At 40.6% G+C, this 20,643-nt stretch overlaps 1 protein-coding gene across 1 annotated transcript in view; it reads left to right on the plus strand.

The window, feature by feature from the left end:
• The window catches only part of EPB41L4B (erythrocyte membrane protein band 4.1 like 4B), a 174,092-nt gene extending 153,742 nt beyond the window's left edge, over positions 1-20,350 (plus strand). The window contains exons 23-25 of the mRNA XM_074146174.1: positions 13,250-13,318; positions 17,290-17,453; positions 19,070-20,350. Coding sequence (XP_074002275.1) covers positions 13,250-13,318; positions 17,290-17,453; positions 19,070-19,139 — 303 coding nt within the window. The 3' untranslated portion in view covers positions 19,140-20,350. The remainder of the gene's footprint in view (positions 1-13,249; positions 13,319-17,289; positions 17,454-19,069) is intronic.
• Positions 20,351-20,643: the final 293 nt, after the last annotated feature.

A 20,643-nucleotide genomic window follows, 5' to 3' on the forward strand; every position in this document is an offset into this window, starting at 1 on the left:
CTATAAAGCCGGAGGATTGAGGTTGTGCTGTCACAGCTGTACATACACGTCTTGCTGTAGGTGGGTGCTGGGTGGTTTCATCTGTCCCCGATTCCTTGTGACAGGAGCTCGATCAGCTCATTGATCCAGCTGAACACCAACCCCACAATCAAAATGATTTAGCTTCAGGTCAAATCACTTGTGAAAGTCTGTGGTTTCACAGATGCTTCTCCGGAGGACTGTGGGGGTGATAAAGTGCATTTGCAAGCAGTGTAGTTTCTGGAGTAGTACTCCAAATGGGACTACCGTGGCTGTTGAACTAACTTTAAAATGGAGTTTGATCAATTTATGAGAGGGACTCTAGGAAGTGTTTGACTGCAGTAACAGTGACTTGGGGTGCACTAACAGGCAAGATCCTAGGGAGACTGCTCCCTAACAATGCAGAGCATCTGTAACTGCCAAATACCATAGACAGGGCAGGGCAAGACTGTCCGTATGCTTCTCTTTTTGTGCAATTAGTGCAATAACCATTTTTAGTCCAAGGCTTTTCTAAGCATCTCTGAAGTCATACAGATTGCCACCACTTCAGCAGTGGTTAGTAAAGTCAGAAAACTTGAGGATCATAAACATTATTGTAGCTTTACAAAAAAAAAAAAAAAAAAAAAAAAAAGAAGAAGAAAGAAAACACTACCTGCAATCCCTTTCTCCTACCTCACCATCAAAAATGTGATCATTCCACAATTTACCAGCTTTCTCTTTTGCTTGAAATCAACATCAGAATAAGTGAGGGGGATCAAGCAAATGCAAGCAAACAGATTTTAAATTGCTAACATTACCTTCTGCTGCAAGCTGAGAAGGCAAATCTTTTAGAACCTGCATATTGTTGTAAATCAGGTCTGATATGTTCAGTCATACTTCTGCTCAATATCTTTTTTTGTTGTTGTTTCAGATTATTGCTTTACTTTTCAAGTAAATGTGTTTCATGTCCTGAGAAGCAGTAAGCAGATGTAACGTCTGTCTAAGAAGAATAATAGGGAACAACAGATAGACAGGGCTTTTCAGACACAGAGCATCAACTTTTAGATATTACTGACTGAGTCTCCTTCTTTTCCACTTTATGGTAATCCATGTAATAGAAAAGTGTTCAGCTTCTGTGCAAAAGCCTACTTGAAACTAGGTATATCTTTTTATGTTTGCTCTCAATGAGACAAGTACAGTGATGAAACTATTATGTCTCAAAGTCTTTTGATAAAGGCATATTAATCACCTTTCCTTTGGCCTGAGAAGTACATAATTCCTTTTGTCTCAGCAGCTGTGAAGTTCATAATCTTTCTTCCTCACTGATTAGTGACAATTGCATTTAGACTCCAGTGAGTAACTATTGTGTATTTGTTTTCTTTCCAACCCACTAATGAATTGATATGTGTGTAAATCTAATTCACATTTTTCCAGTGTGATAGCAAGTGTGATGCTAACTGCTTGACTGTTCTGTGGAATTTCAATTGAATGCCTCCAAGCTCCAAAAGAAAATGAAAACATCTGCTTTCTGAGCGGTTTTTTGACTGGCTGGGTGACTCGGCTTGTAAAACCAGCAAAAAGAGCAAGTAAACTTTCTTTTTATTTGCCACTCAATCACTGAATTGAATAATCAGAACTGATAGGAAATATTTTTTTTTTTATTTCTTCTTTTTTTTTCTTGATTAAAGTAAACTCTAGTTCTCTACGTTTTCTTTCGAAAGCCTGTATTTTGGAAAACATCCTGTATCAAATTCCAGAGAATGGTAAAAAGGGTAGAGAGAAGTATCAGGCCAAATTGAAATGTTTTCATTGTAGCATTTGTGAAGTGTTTCAGTTTCAAATAATGTTTGTTAATTAATTTTAATGTAGTCATGTTTCCAATCAAAATGTCATTTTTAAATTAGACACTAAAACCTCCTCTGACAAAATGCTGAGATAATCTTTTGTACCACACCGATTCTTTTGTAACACATTAAGTTTGAATAAATAGGCATTTTCTGATGAGAATTCCTAAGCATTTCCAATAGCATCTCTTCTGATGAACCACCAGCAGTACCTATGTCACCATCAATTTTCTCTTGTGGCCTGTCTCCTGAGTTGTCCACTGCTCTTTGCTGTTATTCACAACAGTGGGGAAATCCCCTACCAGGATATATTATCCATGTAATTTGTTGTAGCCTGTCTACTAGCAAGCAAAAACAACACAGAGACCCAGTCATCGGCTTGTGAGATTTACATCAGGACAGATCATTTGCTTTGACTTTGTACAGAGCCTAGGACAAGCCTTATAGCTCTTCTGAGTGGCAACAGTAGAAATAACCAATATGTTGTACTGATAAATTGAAGTTTGCATAAATCTCAGCATGTGCATAGTAATTCCCGAGTTTCTGAGCCTTGTCCCAAATATTGTAGATCATAGAGGAAAATTGTAACTTAATTGTGGAAGGAAGAAAACAGGAGTTGCTTAATTCCAGCTAATCAGCTATTACGGTAACTGGATTAAAAACCACTGAACTCATTAGAAAGGGTCCTTTTCTGTTCATTACCTCTTGTATCATCCTCTGAAAAACAAAATAATAAACTTTTGGGCTGAGGAAGAAATTTTCTACAGAAGTAGATGTCCTGAACATCCAGTTTAATCCTGCTGACTAGAAAACTGTTCTTGCATACTCCTTAGTTATTCCTTGGAACGTGGCCACAAAACCATCGCTATGGAAGAACTGTGGATTTATTGCTTGCTTTATGGCATGACATTCATCTCATGTTCAGCAACCCAAGACCTAACCCCACCTCTTGGAGGAACAGCCAGTGAGGTCAGGAAAGTGAACCTTCACAAAACTTGTTTAGCAAGTTAATGTCACTTATTGTTCCTCTGCCAAAAATTTGGCTAAAGTCTTGCAAGTGCTCTGATGCTGTGGAACATCCCCTGGCCACTTTGGGGAAAATGCCACATATTACCAAGATGGATTTTTATGAAGGAGCAACCTGTGCCATCTGGCACACACACCAAGCTCTTGTGTTCTCTGCTCTGCTGACAGCCCTGTTGGCAGTGCTAGAGATGGGAAATCATGTGCCAAGTACAGTGGGCTTCTGACCACCTGAATTTGTGCACAATTTGGCACTCATCTCATGCTGCATCCAAGTTGAGCAAACTGTCAAAATCAATAACCATGAAGCTCAAGTGCTCCCATCCAGATAGAGCCCGTGTGCTTGCATCAGTGGCTGAGCTGCCCAGACTGCAGACAAAGCTTATTCTCTTCAAAATGTCTGTGGGTCAGCTGAGAGCTCATGTTTGTATGTGCCGCTAAAGGAATTTTGTCTTTCAGATCCCTCCTGTCTTGCTGCTAGCGTTCTGGAAAAAGGAGTTGAAGAGACTGTACTTTCTCCTTAACCAAGAACAGGGGCACTGAGGCAGTGTGGGTAAAGGCTTTTTCTTCACATCAACAGTGTGGCTAAAGTGGGCATATTACTGCACCAAGATCAGTTAGTTCCAAAGCTCACAGAAAGCACACTCTAAAAGCAGCAGGCACAGGATTACAAAAGAAAAAAAAAAAATCCAACCAAAACCCCAAACAAAAACAAATCAAAACAACATGCCCAAGAAAACAGAGTACGCCAGGTATTAGCCGTCAGCTATTCCAGGGCTCCTGGGGACAAAGTTAAAGCCATTGCTGTAAGCCCCCCCTCATTGTTCCCCAGTTGCAAGGTTGACAAGACCAGCTTCCACCCCACTTAAAATTTAGAAAGGCTTCAAGGTTTTTCTGAATTGAATTAGTTAACTATAATCTTCCCAGGGACCATAACATCAGCAGAGGTTGCCAGACAACAGTGTGTTTTGGCCTCCTCCATTACCACATGGTGCTGGGAAGGGGCCTTGAAGGCAGTGGTGCTGGAAATGTGCCTCACAGGAAATCCCCAGTTCTCAGTTTGGCTCCCCTGAAAGCTCCTGCTGGGATGGGCAGGAAGTCACAGACTGGGGACCAGGATCTCCCTGTGACATTTTATTCACAGTGTATTTCTTCCCCTGCAGAAGAGCCACAGGCAGACCTCCAGGGAAGAGAACTGTCACTGTCTGGCTTCTCTCCCATTTCCCTTTCAGCAGTATAATCTTCTTCAGTTTCTTTCACAGAGATGTCTCCAATAATGGATCCCCTGGATCCTTTGCCCAATAAACAAATTATGGGGAGGCAGAGCTCTGCTCAAATGATTGAGCAGCCTTCTGTCATTCAACTGCTGTCATTCCTGGGCCAAGCAAAAGAGTTCTGTACTTTTCCTTTCAGTCCAAAGGAGAAATTTCTGCTGTAATTAAGGATGGGCAAGAGTGAGCTATGTGCTAATAGCCCTAATCAATTGGGATTATCCCTTGGCTGGGACTAATCTCTTTAGCTATGGAACGTGCCTGAGTACAGTGTCTCAGACTGGGAGACTGGCTCTTAAGGTAGCATCCCAATTTGTTCTTGAAACGAGGGAAATAAGCTGAGAAAGTGAACAATACATTTACTTTGTTGCTGGATCACATTAATGAGGGACTTGACAGGCACAGAGGCATCTGGTGTGTTTCACGTCACTGAACTGGCAAAGTATTGCAATGCAAGTGTTTGAATCTGTAAATGTATATGCCTAATGAGCTGTTGTGTTTGAACACAACAAGATTTTGCTTGCAGTCAAGACAGAATCTTTGTGTTTTTCAAAGCTTGGTAGCTGGAAATATGAATGATTCCATAGCCAAAGGCGTGAGTTTGTGAATAAACGAGTTTTTATATATGTAACATTTATCACAAGATATTTATTAGATATGGGATTGGAATTGTTCATGCATGAATCTTAAACCAAGCAAAACATTGTTCCTTATACACTTTTAGCTTCTATTCAAATTGATCTTATTGATAGGATCAAATAGTTTTGCATCCACTACATTTAAAAAAGCAGTGGTCTGTTTCCATGATGCGTGTTGGACAGGGTGGCGTTTTATGATGGAAATGGGTTATTGTCATGTAGAAGCCTAACTCAGACCAGATTTTTAGAGTAGTGAGACTTGCAAACTGCAGCACATCACAGCAGTCAGCAGTCCTACGTGTATCTGAGTAAATCTTAATGCATGAGAGGTCACCAAAACTTGTAGGCACGTGCAGAGATTAAGGCTGCAGTAGTCACTGGGACTAGTCACGTGCTGAAGTTGAAAATACGCTCAAGTGTCCTTCTGGATACATAGATTGAAGTAGTGCACCAGTTTGTCATTTTAACACTTTTCCCATAGCTCCACTGACTTTAATCTACCTGTGCTATTCTTTTCCTTTAGAATAATGAACTGTATAAACTCCTGGGGATTTTGGCAGAGCTCAATAGCCCAGAAAAATAGGACAGAGAATTAATGCAAAATATTTCTTACTACCCTGACATTCAAGGAGACCGTGGTTGGTTGAGTTTCTGGATACTTAAAGACTTTCAGCCAGGTTTTGCTCTTACACAAGTAGAGATTGATTACAGTACAAAGTCAGACTATTTGTTTGTGTTGGACAAGGGTCAGGCAGCGCACTGTTTGCGTCAATCTATCATAACTTTTCAATAGAGGAATGCAATCCTGATGCTTTTGAAAAAGTGCAGGTATGTTATGTTGTTATTAGTCAGCCTTTGTTGAAATGTCCCTGGGTTTGAAGTTTCCATGTTAATGAGGCACGGTGAACCAACAGTTATCGGATGATGAGCTGTCAGTGTCTATGCTTAGAAATAATCAGGTGTGGCTAGTGGTGAGTTTCCATCTGGCACAAAATGCATGTACACTCCGCTTGCTGGCAGTCAAACTGGGGACTCTTACCTGGGGGACTCTCAGCTGGCAGATATCACAGTATTTATTTCCTCCTCTTCATGTTATCCATCTTTAGTGACTTTCTTCTATGACAACAGCCTTCATCTGCAGAAGATGACACATAATTTTGTTGGCTGTGCACATGACCTAGGCACCTGGTATGGGATCATCATTGATGGTAAAGACCAAGGGGCAAAAAGGTAACTTTGCATTAGCTGTCCTAGCAATGCAACTGACTTATTCTGCAGCAGCGTTGGAGAGCAACCATATCCAGCAAGTATACCTGCTTTTTGTTTGCTTCATTTCTGTGTTTTAAACAAAGACCAAGGAAATGCTGCAATCTTTAGTCTGCATTTTAGCCAATGCACCAAGACTGTGACATCATTTTGCCTTGCCACGTTTTCCTCAGGGGATGGTGACTGCGCTGACAGCCTGTGCTAAGATTATGTTCTGCTTAGGCTTGCTTGCCTTCACAGCATCAGCAAGAGTACTGAAAATCGTGAAGACTGTGAGAGCATGGACTCTGTCTTGCTTTTGTCACGTCTGAATTGTCATTATTCTGTATTCTTTTGAAGAATGTCTTCTCAAAAATAGTCTCAAGGCAAAGCTACATTGTAAAAATGATCAAGGACATCCATTCCCTGCCAATGTGTTGTAGAGATGCTGGGCTGACTTAATAACATTACTACCATTGTCCTCTGTTCCCTCTCAATACCTCCGAAATCCCCTTGCTAGCAACCCATAATGTCAATCCTTAGAGTGAAGACAAACAGAGTACTCCATCTTTAAAGGCAGCATAACAGGAATACTAGCACCAACACAATTTCCAGGGCTACCCTTGCAAATTAGTACAAAAGCTGGCATGAGGATTCAGGATTTTGTCCGGTGCATCTTAACTACTGTGTTTTAGGTACACCTGCTTGTAAATAGTGTACAGCTTATACTGTAGCCACAAACTACTATGCATTAAGTATCTGTGAAACACTATAGGTACAGCAAAGCCAGGCTTCAGCAGAGGCTGAACCTTGTACATCACTTCCATGAACTCCCTTAAGCATCCATTTGGGAGCCAGAAGTCACTGGAACACAGCCAAGGAGCCACACAGCCACCTCCTGTCAGCACCTCATGGAAGGGTTGTGCAAAGTGACTCTAAGAGGGAGGAAAGTATCTGATAGAGAGGAAAGTATTAGTCCGGTTGTACAAGCACCCAGTGAAACATCAAGAATGTGGTGTATGCTACCAGGGCATGTTTCAAGACAGGTGGACTCAGCCTGCAGCAAGGACCGGAGAAGGGCTGGCATACATCAGTGAGCAGAGGAATGTCAAATTCACCATTTGAGGGGACCCCAAGAGAACTTGGCTCAGCAAGGATACCATGAAATGAACATGACCTTCAAGGTGGAGCTTTCTCAGTTTACCAAAAGGAGTTAAGTGGTACCTGTGGGGAGGGGGACTCTATACTGCGGTCCTGTGGAAAATTGCACCAAGCAGATAAGTCAGATGAGTCAAACAGTTGGATTCACTTACGTTGGTTCTTAGGGGTCAATGAAGGTTGGTTGAAGCATTTCTATGAACTCCAGTCTGCCAGTTATTTGCATGGTGAGCAAGGGAGACCTGAAGACCAGATGGAGCTAGGAGGAAGATTTCACAGTGTTAACTCCCCAGAGGGAGCAACAGTAGGCAGGGAGGTTCTGAACATGTAGTGTTTCCCTGGCTTGGCGGCTTGCACAGAAACCCATCCTCTTCAGAAATTTCACAATTGGTGCCTTAGGGTGTTTTCAGTGGTACATTTCTGCAAAACTGCCCCTCTTCAGTGTGTGTGAATGAAATATGTCTGCTGACACTGATGCCTGGATATCATTTCAACAAGTGGAAAAAATCCTGCATCCTGTGAAAAGAAGGTGGCCTGTGATGCAATGCACGTGGGATTTGCACTGTGTGGTTCATCAAGGCATTTATTTCACACAGCCTTTTCCAAGACTGGTTGGCCAATTGCTGATTTACATTTCCATCCTGTTACAAGTTTATTGGACTGCACTGCACTGGTTTGGTCTGATTTTTGCTCTGTGCATCCAGGCAGTGAGTACTCCTGCCTAACTATCACACCGGTTTTGTTGCCACATGCGAAGGGGGTGAACTGGGGATGACATTACCTGAGTGATTGATCATTAGAGCCAGGAACTGCTCCCACTCAAAAGAATTTGTTTGGCCATGGGTGTATTGCATGGTGGAAAATGCCAGAAACTCTTTGGTTTTACATTTTCAACCTCGTTATTCATTTCAGCCACTGAAAAGGTTTGACAGCAGACAAGGACCTTTACTGAATAATTGCAGAGTCCAGAATCATAATACTAGTTTTGAAAACCAGACCTAATGGTTTGACTGGTGTTTTTAAAGTCATATCACACATCAGGACTGTGAAATACTAATGCAATGTACTCCAGTAGTTTCAGCTGCTGATCTTTTCTAATTTGATGAGTAGAAATAAGTCTCTGTGCTGTATGGCTATGAAGGTATTCGACTTAGAGCATGTATTTTGAAATAAAACACCATAGAATATTCCTCTGGCTACATGTGTATATTGAGAGCTGTGTTTATGACAGCACTTCTGGTGTTAGCAGCCTTGCTTCTGCTGCGATGCAAAAGAATCTAGTGAAGTGTTTGGCCTAAAGTTTGTTTTCCATCTGGCCAGTATACAAAGTGACAGTGCAAACCCACTGAGACCGTACATTTTCTCCAGCATATTATAAAGGCCTCAAGTCAAGGAGCAGGGAATGGGAATCATGCAAGGTGTCAACAGCAAAAGATGTTACCAGACTATTGTAGAAGGAAAGTAAGTTGTGGCAGGCAGTGAATATACTGACTACCCTAAATGTAAGAGAACGTATCCAAATTAAGCCCACTTCTCCCCAGAGTGGTATCTTTTTGTCACAGCAAGGACATTTGTAGTATTCCCCTCTGACAGAAATACCAAAATTAGCTAATTTTATATCAATTAACACATTCCAACTGCTGAATCATTTTCCACAAGTCTCCTGCTGTTTTCATTTCAGGTGGGAATACTCTATCTCCTTCCACTTCCATTTGCTTTTATAAGAATGTTACAGTTTTTTTCTCCTAACCCATCTAAAAGGTGTTTCAGGAAAGTACAGTTGTTTTTACTGAGATTTTAAATTCTGTCCAGAACTCTTTGCACAAATGCAAAGAAAAGGGGAAGGTTCTTGTCCTGTTGTCCCTTTTCTTCCTTCACCCTCCTTCATTCTTCCTTGCAGTTTAAATATCAAGGAAAATTAGTGCTGTTAATCCTTTCTGGTTGTGGCAAAGATACCTCCAAAATATGTCATCCCAATGGACAGTTAATAATGCAAGAAGAATCTTTGAGTGCTAGCAGAAAATTATCCACAGAAGAATAAAATTTCTCTCATTTTCCCACAAAATCAATGTGGTTGTTATATTGACTGATTTTCAGATTTTTCTCCTTAAAGATTTCTCAGCCACTGGGCATTTCCTGAGACTGTGCTTATCCTTTTTGTATTATTCTTTTCTTTTTCCTTTATTTTTGTTAAGTCAACTGTTCTTTTAAGCTCGGTAAACTGTCAACTTGCCAGGCTAAATATTCTAGACAAGGAGATACTTGTCTAAAGTAGTTCTGCTACGGTAATGCACCCTGACCTTTCAAGCAAGGGGCATTTGAGGTTGTGAAACAGGCCCTCAGCATGCAAGATGCCTCTGGAACACAGAATGCCTTCACTCCCCTTTCATGCCATGCCCCTGTGATTTGACAGTTACTTATGGGACCTGCTTTAAAGGTTGTTTTATGGCTGTGACTTTGGCTGCAAGACTGTTTTTACTCCTGCAGAGAGAGCAGGTGTGCTTGAAATCAAGTTTTTCACTTAAAAGTCTGTCTATGCTGTTATTGAGAGCACAGCTCTGACCTCTTGTTGCTCATGATATTTCTGTAGCCCCTGTGACACCAGTTAGTTCCTTTTGCTCCTGTGGAAGAGCTGACTGTGCCAGAACGTGCTCATCTGAGCAGACCTGCAAAGTGGACATGATTGCTGCTCCACCTGCCACACAGGAATTTTTGTGCTCAGTTATAAACTTCAAAACTGTTATTTCTCTTGTTTTGTCTTATACCAAAGTAGGCAGAATACCTCAGCAGCTTGTCTATAGGCAATCCACGCACTAGCAGCTACAATTCAGCTTCATGAGACTGTCCGGCACACAGAGCTGCCCACGTCCTCTTCCCTCTCCCTTTTCCCCCCATGTCTGCAATCCCAGGTGAAGCCTGGAAGCTGCTGAAGGTCTCCAGAGGCTGGAGGAACTGCAGGTTTGCAGTAGGCAGTGGAGATGGCTCTGCTCTTCTTTCTTTCTCAGTCCCCAGGTGGCATCTTTCAACAGATGCTGCTGCAGAAGGGAGAAGAAAGCACCCAGAAAAAGTTTAGGGGCTGCCACCACGTGAGTCAGGGGACCTTTAAAGGTATGGTGTGCCTTCCTCCTGAGACAGGGAGAGAGGCTATAGACTGTGTGGGGATTGTGTAACATTTAGGTCTTCACCTCCTGTTCTGTTCAGGGAATTGTTTTGCTTTCTGAGCTACTATGAGAGTTTTGACTCCGTGCAATAAACTCGATCTCAAGACAAGGGTCAGGAAGGGACTCACACATGACACTGCTTTACTGGTGGGGTGGGAATCATGGCTTTTTCTTCTTCCTCCCAGGTGCTGGCAACTGCTGCTGTCATCAGCACACTGCTGATGGTGGATGCCCATGGTGGGCATGCGGGGCAGGCTGGTCAAAGTATATTCCTGGGTGAAAAGGCCTTTAAAATTTCCAAATGCAGTTCGCATAAGCCAGTTGCTCAACTGATGCTTTCCACACTACTATGTCTCCACCCTACGAATTCTCAGTCTGAAAAGTCTTCTCGAACATATGGAATTTTTCTGCTATTGTGTGGATGGAGGACATTATACCTACTTCTTACTCAAAAGAGCCAGGCCATGATTAGATAAGAACCTCTCGCCAGTGCTGAGGAGACAACAGTGTTGTTTTTGCATGGCATGTGGGAGCTGGCAGCAGTGCTGGTATCAAGGCCGGGGTCAAACCAACAAACTCTGTTGTGCCATTTGAGTGGTCTCTTTTCAGAAGGAAAAAAACCCAAGAGAAATAAGAGTAAATCCTAAGAGCTGGGCAGGATAATTGTCGTTTGTCACTCTTAAATTGAACACAGGTATGTTTTCCCTCTGTTCCTTAATTCCTGTTTTCAGTTTCTTTAAAATGACAGAAATTGGTGGGTTTAGAACCTATAGAGGCTTTCATTTGTCAAGATTGTCTTATTCCTGAGGTTAAATAAGCACAACTACCTGAGAGAGGAACTCATGGCGATAACTAAACCAGATTAACCGTTTTTTGCCATGTTTTGATATGTGGCCTCAGGCACATCCACAGATTACAGTACTGATTTTTCAAGAGATTATTCTGCAAGGCTGTGTGCTGCAGCGTGCAAACAGGGCTGACTCCTCTTACGTGCCTCTGGTCCCAAATCCCAGTGGACTCTTGAATATTGTTCTGCGCCATTTTTCTTTCCAGTATTCAGTAACTACGCTTTGTTTCCTTAATGAGATCAACCTGCAAAATTAGAGAGATTTTGTCTGTAGAGCACCAAAATCATACTGCATATGGGTGACCAACTTCCCATCCCTCTTTGCCTTTGGCTCAGAGATTGTGTTTGTAATGGAATGCACTTGTATTTTGTACTGTAACATCATATTGTAAACCCTTCATAACCTCAGAATGAGAGCTGGGGCTCATGGGTGTTTGCTGTGTCTCAGAAGGGTAAGAGATGCTACAGCTGCCCATGTTTTGTGCTGACAGACTCGGCTCTGGGTATGATGTAACATAACAAACTTGCAAGGAGCTATTGCTTCGATCCAATGAGTAGGTTCAATCAGCAATGTAGTATATATACACTTTGCTAACAGACATGAATATAGGACTATACAAGGAGTGTGAAACTTTCTTTAATATGTTTGCCTAGAAAATTATGATTTAAAAGAATTTCTCCATTGCACAGCTGTTTGTCCATTTGCACCTGTGTAATTCAATTATAAACACCTTTATTCTGTTAAAAAGGTATTTACATGCTTAACTGTATCTTTTCCATCCGTAGCCCTCGTGTGTAATAAGCCTGACAATTAATGCCAAGATTAATTCCACATGTTTGCAGAAGCGGGCCCACAGATGGCTGTTAATTTCCCTTGGCATCCTTATAAGCCAACATGTTTCTGTTATTTTATTTACTAAATAAACACTATAAATTTACTTAATCATATTTGACGTCATAATTTCAGGTTTTGCTTTGGCCTATAAGGGCTTGGGGCCCTTGGGGTACCTTTCCTTATTATTAAACAGCAGTTATATAGCCATAGTTAGTGAATTATGCTTGAAGACATGCATAAGAAACAAATGCACAGCAGTTTCTATAATAAAGTGAAAAAAAAATACATCTGTGGAGTGAAAAATGTGTTTTTCCAAATGGAAACCATGAAGTGCAGTTGAAATTTGATACCTTTATTTGACACTTTGTCCTCTCTTTTTATGAATGAATAATGTCTGCATTCTAAAGAGGAAAATCATGAGAAACAGCACTCACAACGAAGCAGGACAGAGATTGTTGCTGCTTTTAATATTTCTCTAATTTCAATTAATGTTTGAAATTATTTTAAGGGCAGATGTGATTTCCAGCAGGGCCTGATTACACCAATGACCATAAGCTCATGGACTGTGTCCTGGGATCTCTCAGGCTCTCAGCACATGAACGTGTTGGTCTCTTACCTCTTGATCTCCAGGCGCCTTTCAAATAAACCTCCTCAGGTCATCCTTTACCCACAGCCCTCCTCGCGACACAGGGCCTTGTAGCTGCCTGAAACACACAGTTGTCCCTGGTGCTTTTTTATATATATGGTTTTCTTTCAATCCCACTTTACGTGATTGTTTCTCTTTGGCAGCAACTGTGTAACTGAAAATGTAGAAGTCTAAAATATGTAAAGTGCAAGTTCTTTAGCCAAAGTTCCTGCACTGCAGAATTTGCTTCTGCATTTTGTATAACATATTTTTAAATGTAGTGCTGGCTGAAAAAAGCAAGTAATGATCCAATGGCTGTTGACAGAATTGGAGGACACATTGTATGCAAACTGTTCCATATTTGCACAACAATTTTAATTACATGGTAAAATTAATTTATCAGGTTTTCATATTTATGCTTTGACTATTCACCATCAGGTTTCTGTATGCATTTTTGGAGGGGTCTTTTTTGGTCTGTTCCAAGCTCTGCTAAACTGCTCTAATTTGTTGGATATGTCACTGTAGTTGCAATGCTTTGCTGCTTTTTTTTTCTTTTGCATTTTTATGCTCTGAAAGTAACATCTTTTTCTTTATCTTTTTTAAAGATAAAGACATTCCCTGCTGATACATCTAATCCTTTTTTCGATCCTTTTACAACAGTACCACAGTTTTCTGTAAGTAGAACGTGCAACTAAAAAACTGTGTATTTAACACAATTCCAACCGATTTCTTTAAGTGTCAGAAACTTTTGCACAGTCCTAAAAAAAAAAAAAAAAAAAAAAAAGATAAATATCAAGTAGAAATTAATCAGTTAATCAGTTAAATATTCCCATTGTACAAATAATTCACTTGCCTGCATTCAGACATTGCTACTTACTAGACAGAGGACTAAGAATTAGAAGCTAAGGCTCACTGCTAATGCAGTCAGTCCCAAAATGTTGTTCAGTTCAGGACTGTAGGGGACAGTTGTGAAGGTCAGTAGCATCTTTCCAAGGAGCAATAAGGGAGTGGGAAGACAGTCCTCTGTCTAGCAACTGCATGGCCTCCTGCCTGAAACAGCCTGCTGTGCCATCACAAAGAGGAGCCTGATTTCCATTGAATTTACAGCTGAATTTTAAGGAAGAATTACAGTTAGTGTGTTGATGACTACAATGGAATCCTTGTATAAACTCCTATGTTTACTTAATAACTTGTATCAAGTATTGAACTTAATTATTGTCAACCTTTCACAGAAGTTGGGATTTAGGGTTTTTGTAAGGTAAACTACATACAAACAGGAATCAATTGTTTGACAATTTAAAAAATAAGTCCAACTTAAGTCCCGCTTTAAGGCTAGAGGCATTATGTAATAAGTATGACAAAATTATCTACACTATTTGAAACACTCTCTGATTATAATTATAAACCACAGTAACTGACTGACTTCCAGTTTTTAAATTACATTCGCAAAATGAAGCATTTCAGACTTTAACCTTAGCTTTTACTGGTAGAAGCAATCTATGTCTGGCATATAATCAGAGATAAGTAACTTCAATCACTGTTGGGCCATGTGCAGTTACTATCTGCATTTAATGATTTAAAGAAAGAGGCTTTTCTTTCACAATAGACCTGATCATGGGATTTGATCTAAATGTTGTTTTTCTCCAAATAGGTTTTTTAAAGCTAAAGTTCATTAGGCTCCCCAAACTGTGTCAGTGCCAAGTTGAGCTCTAATTAAAGGTATCCGAAAATACACAGGAATATATCACAGCAACTTTTTACTACATCAGCCAAGTCCAGATAATACAATTGTGGTAAAAGCTAAACCAGAGTTACAGTGTTTGTGTCTTTCATAGTAGTACTTTATGTAAGCAAAAAGGTACACCCAGAATAGCTTTCCCACTAATTAGTAATGATTATCAGGAAATTATTCTTCTGACTGTGACAGTTACAATGAAAGCAAAATTTAGGAGGGCTATATAAAATAATTTTTCATCATTGGGAGGGAATAGAACTTTAAAATATAAACAGAAGCTACCCTGATATACTTACCCACAGAAATTTCCATCTTGCAGAAAAGGACTGTTTTATGGCAAAAAAAAGATGTTCAAACATTAAATGTTGGGATTTTTGTTATGCTTTGTTGGGAGACAAGAAGCAGAGTAACGTTCAAACTAATCTTTCTGAAATACCTTTTTCTCCCCATAGAGTCCTGTTTCCCTGGGCAGGGTGGAGGGTAGAATCCAGTTCACAAATATTTAAAACACCATTACAATAAAAATCTAATGGTGGGGGACCCAAAATAAGATTCCATACATTCTTTTTAGCGAGTTATGTACTGTGATAAACCAGCAGCTACCCAGAGGACTGCAGAAAGATGGAAAAACATTTAGGAAGGTTAATTACACTTTGGTCCTGTGTTTCATGGTCCTCTGTCCCAGCCCAAAGAGACGTGCTTGTCCCCAGAAGTGCTCGAGTTCATCCTGATGCCACGGGCTCTGCCGAGGGCTTGAGGGTAGTTACACCACAGTGGGAGCTGCAGGGGAAAGGTCTAGATCAGTGTTAGGATGTGCAGGCAGATCTAACTCTGAATATTCTTCAGTCACACACAGTCCCAGATGGTAACATTAGTTATTCTTTTCCTTGTTTGTTCAGTTTTTTCTTTTCCTTTTCTGTGCTTCCCCTTCACTTTTTTGGTTTTGGTTTTTTTGTTGTTTTTTTTTTTTTTTTTGCTTGGAACAAAACATTAAAATGTTATTGAGGGGAAAAAAGTATAAATGGTGACATTTGGAAAGCTTTACCTTTTGTGTAGGGCTTCTAATTTGCTGGTGTATACACAGTTGTGTTGATTTTATCAGAGGAAAAAATTAGAGAACTTGGTTGCCTGGAATGTTTAAAAATAAGCTTCACGCCAGGAACCCCTCTGAATTTCAGAAGTTTCTGTAGAGAAATGGCAGGTTTGATGACCATATTCTCAGGCTGGTATGAGTCAAATAGATTTAAATTAATGAAATCATATATTTTTAGAACAGTTAAACATTTGGCTCAAACATACTGTGTCAGCAGATATATATAAAAAGATGCTTCAGATATATAACATAAAAAACATTATTTGGAGCAAACACGCTTTAGGACTCGGGGCAAATCTTCGGCACGTGTAGTTTGTCATTGCACTGCTGATTTCAGTAAGGCTGGGAGAATTTACATCAGCCTCTCAGAGTGGTGCCCTCTTCTCATGGCATAAAGTAAGATTTGGCAGTCCTCAGAGGCCAGGGATCCTGTATGAGGAACACCAAATTTGATATCCCTGCAGATTCTAAGGTTGATTTTTGAAAGTTGAATGACAGAGAAGTTTGAACAGGTTGTATTAGCCAGTATTTGTCGCATTTATATTAGCCACATATTAGCCACACATAATTGGCCGGGGTTGGAGGGAGAGTTTCTTTAGTTGGTTTTACATTTTCCATTTTACTAATTTTGTGAAATTAATGGAATTCCTTTTGCTTCAGAGGTTGTTTTGGAGCAAATCAGATGAGCAGATGAGTTTAGCTGAAATATGAGCAGAAACGTTATAAAATGACAATAAGCAAGCAAACCTAAACCAGCCGTTCTTTCCTGGGCTCAAATAATTGTCCCACTGATTAAACTGATTTGTTTGTGTTTAACATTGATCCTGTGTGGCTTGCAAAATTTGAGAAATAATTAAGACAAAGAAAAAAAGGTTGCTATTCAAATAGCTGCTCCCTTATGATGGTGACTTTTCTTCCTCCCTGCCTTAAAGTCTGAACCAAGTTTGGAAGAAAAAGTTGTCAAGAAAGAAATGCAGCTGATGATACCAATGGGACCATATCCTAATGGTCCTGACGCACTGACAAACTGCAGTTGCTCTGTGCTCTTCCCAGGCCAGGGTCACCACATGCACCACAAGCACTAGCCACTGTGGTTTGGCATGAGAAGTAGTTCCTGCCAAAAAGCAAGACAGGGCTGTTTTATTTAGGGGATCTTCCCCCTCCCAGTCTTTGCTGTAAGACTGCAGTGCTGATATGCCTCACCTGCAAGATGGGAGATGGTTGCTTGCTGTTTGTCTTAAACCAGCACTTCCAATATTGCTTTAACATTGCCTGTCACTAGACACTGCAGAATATTTCTCTTGAGGCATGTTCCAGCTAACAGACGTGGGAAAGGGATGGAGACTTTGAAACCCGGACTCCTACAAACCCGGGCTCCTGGCTGTTTCAAAACACAGAGTAGTCAGAGGACCCACCTGCAAATTGTACAGGATTTCTGAAGAATAGTCCAGTAATCTCATGCGGTCAGCATTCTGCATTGTCTTTAGGGACAACACAATAATGATAAGCAGCATTCTCCAAAATGATCATGTCTTTCATCTGAATGCTGCCAGTCCTGTACGTGGAGTTTCTTCTCACGTAGAGCATGTTGCCATCAGGCCTGTCCCTCAGGTGCAGCTCTGAAATAGCCATCAAAAGGGGTGGCTCTTCAGCATCTATGGAGGTTGGGCTGAGCAACTATAGCTACAGCCTCCCATTAATTCTCATTATTTGTTGTTGTTACTGAGTGTAATGAATTGGATAGTGAAAGGTAGCAAGAGCAGTAGAAACTAATCTACTCTTTTTTTCTTTCCGTGTCTGTATACATTTTGTTGTAGGCAGAATTTACAGACAGCAAATTACAATGCTGTGCAGTGCAGTCATCTCCTAAGATAACGCCGGTAACTCCATCGCCCGTACTGAGATCTTTGGCAGAGACTATACCAACTCCAACGGTCCAGACAATATATACATCGCATAAACCGATTTCGCTGGCAGACAGGTACTGTGCAGCTCTTTCACAGCATTACTATGATGCTCTCTGCATTAACAGAATCCACTTGATTTCTCTTCATTTTCTATCATAATTACCATAAAGTTACATTCCTCCGATACCAAAAGGTTTTCAGTTGCTGCTCGACACCTGCTTCAAAACAGGCGGGTCATGTAAAGAAGTATCTATAACTCTTATAGCTGCTCTGAGAAAAAAAACTACCTTAATTAACTGCTGCAGCCAGCAGCATACCATTTCTATGGCCAATGGCCTGGAGAGAAAGGGTTGTGCAGATTTTCCTCAGGCAAGTCATTTTGTCTGAACCACAAAGGTTTTCTTTTAATCATTGCTGTTGCAATTTGGGGCTTTTTTTCAAATTAAATGTCCATGGGGGAAAGCTGAGGTTGAGAAATGTCTGCTCTTCTAAATGAAAAACAGGCACTGGTTTTCTTTCTTTTTCCTCTTTTTTGTTTTTTAGTAATGTTAAGCTACAGTGGCCTTTCCTGTAGTTTCTCAGAGAAACAAGAAGCCATCCCGTCTTTCCACAGGCAGCCTGCATTCAGTTTTGTGTTGTTCCATTCTACTGGGTTTGCATGCTGGCTTCTTATTCCAGAATTTAATCAAAGCTGAATTTCCCGAGCTGATAATTTACTGAATACAAATATAGGAGTGGATATACTCAGTACTTCTGGAGCACAAAATGTCCTAGGCTTATCTTGAAGAAAAAAGAATTTCTTTGGCAGCGTAATAAACTAGCCTTTTTTACTTTTGGCTTCACGGTCAATTCCCAATTTCATTTGTTAATTATTTTTTGCAGATGTTGGTTTAATTGCACCTGCACGCTTGTTCAACAATGCTAACTCATCTAAAAATCTATCATCCTGGTGAAAATGTAATTCTGAGGCTGTAGTGCTGAGCTCAGCTTCTGTAGGATGTCTCGAGCACAACTGGGTTATTCCACCCCTGCTTGTTCATGAACGGACTGCAAGGTTTCTGCACTGCAGTTTAAATCTCTGAAATGCTTTACAAGCATTAGATACTTAACTCTTGGAACAACACAGTAAACTGGATTTTTTACCTATAGTATTTATTAAGAAATGGGAGCACTAATCCAGGGCATTCCCAGTGCTGCCGAGCCTGTGGGCTCCGGAGTGATTCACTGTGTGAGGGCAAGGACTTCAGGCTCTGCTTCCCATACCCTGATGTGTTCACACACGAAGTAGGACTGTAGTAAATTCAGCATGCATAAATGGCCCCCAGTATCAAACCATCCTGAGGAGCAGACGGCTGTAACACCAGTCTTTTGTGATGGCATTTCTGTAGCTGTTTCATTTTGAGAGTCCTGGTCCAGCTTCCTTTGAAATCTGTAGCCTTTAACGGGGATGAGATTAAATCATGAACTGTTTTGCCATGTGGGTCTTTTTATGTACTTTTTCTTGTTTGCTCTTCAGAAATATCAAGTGGTACTTGTTTTTGAATCAGCCATCCGTTATCAGCCTTTCTGCTGAATCGAGTCTGACCTTTTTTCCCCTCCTTTGGTATTTTGAAAATGTTAATTATTTTAAATTGAAATCTGAGACTTATTGTTGTTCCCATAATTGGCTGTTTGTGCATTAATTACACAGCGCTGAGACTCTGAGGCGTGAACTTGAGAGAGAGAAAATGATGAAAAGACTCTTGATGACAGAATTATGAAATTCGCACTTCCGTCAGATGGAGAATGGATTGGGGCCTTTCACGTGCCTTCTGTCTGTTTACATTCCTCTGCTTCTGTGTACTCAACATAATGCATCGGGAAAATGTGTGATATTCCTGGCTGGCCTGGATTCACCACGGTTGGTTAAAATTAAGTCTCAGCTAGACTTTAGCTTGAAGGAGTTCCTTTATTCATTTGCTGCTGGGAAATAAACCTTCAATCCTTTATCTCTCCTGAGATTTTATACTATTAACACAATTAATTTCAGGTTTGGTTTTGGTAAATCTAGGGCAAAAAGGATCAGCAAGGAGCATACTGATTTCTATTGGGAAACACTGTTCTGTACATATGTTAATAAGTGCACAGAAATTAATGTTATGCAGAATATTTTGATAGTAACAGAAAATATGTCATTTTGTACAACTGAAAATTGCAATGAGCTACTGCTATTTGTTAAAGAACCATTTTTAAAGCAGAAGAATGATTATTACATCCTAACCCCAGGACTGTTAGTCTCCACAGAAAAATAACAGTTGTCTTATTAAATTCCTAACCTTAACCTTTACTCAGAGATATATATAGCTGCAAGGGGGAAAGACACCCCACCATACAGGTATACGCACCCAACACTCCCTATAGTTTGTCATCTTGACCTAAACCTTCAACTAAATCTTACTGTATTACCATTAATGAAAAAAATCAGTTGTTTAAAGTAATTTGCTACTGACTTTCTAGCTTGATACTGACTTTTTTTAACTAAGTGAGAAGTTTTACCTTCTCCAGGTTGCCTAGACATTAGGGCTCACCCACACTTGGACAGCTTCTGCCCCCCCAGCATTGAAGGTTGCAGGGCCTCAGCAGTGTGGACGTAGCTCGCCCAGGGAGGACTTTTTCCTTCCTGGCTAGATAAACCACGTTCCTGATTGACATGAATTGATTGATCACTTTAAACAATAATAACAATGATAGTTTATGGCACAGCTGTGTCTATACCCATCTTTTCTCTCTACTAATTAGCACGTGTGTCCTGGCAAAGCTGTGGAGGGTATGCCTGGCTATACGTCCCGTTCACCTCCAGCATACAAGCAGCCTCTACGTTCAGTGGAGCTATCTCAGGCATCAGGCGGGGTGCGTGGTCCAGCGCTAGCTGAACTGCAGCCCCAGGGAGGGTGTTTATGGTATACAGGTAACACTACCAACTATTTCCTATAAAATGAAAAAAAAAAAAAAAAAGAAGAAGAAAGAAGTTCTCCATTTCCCCCTGTTCAGTAGTGCAGGGTCATCTAGAAAGCTACCAACAACTGACTGTCAGCTACAAGGTACTCTTCCAACAGGAAAGCTTTTGTGCGTTTTGTATGGCTGAAGATGTATATTTTTCTGTTACTCTGTACACTATGTTCTCTTGTTTGTATTAAGATAAAAGATTGCCCTTCATTTAATACTGAATACGATGGCTTTATCGCAGCTTAAGCAGTTTGTGTGGAGGCTGGGAAGTGATTGCTG

Source organism: Numenius arquata, chromosome 4 (assembly GCF_964106895.1).
Source record: "Numenius arquata chromosome 4, bNumArq3.hap1.1, whole genome shotgun sequence".
Classification (NCBI taxonomy): Eukaryota; Metazoa; Chordata; class Aves; order Charadriiformes; family Scolopacidae; genus Numenius; species Numenius arquata.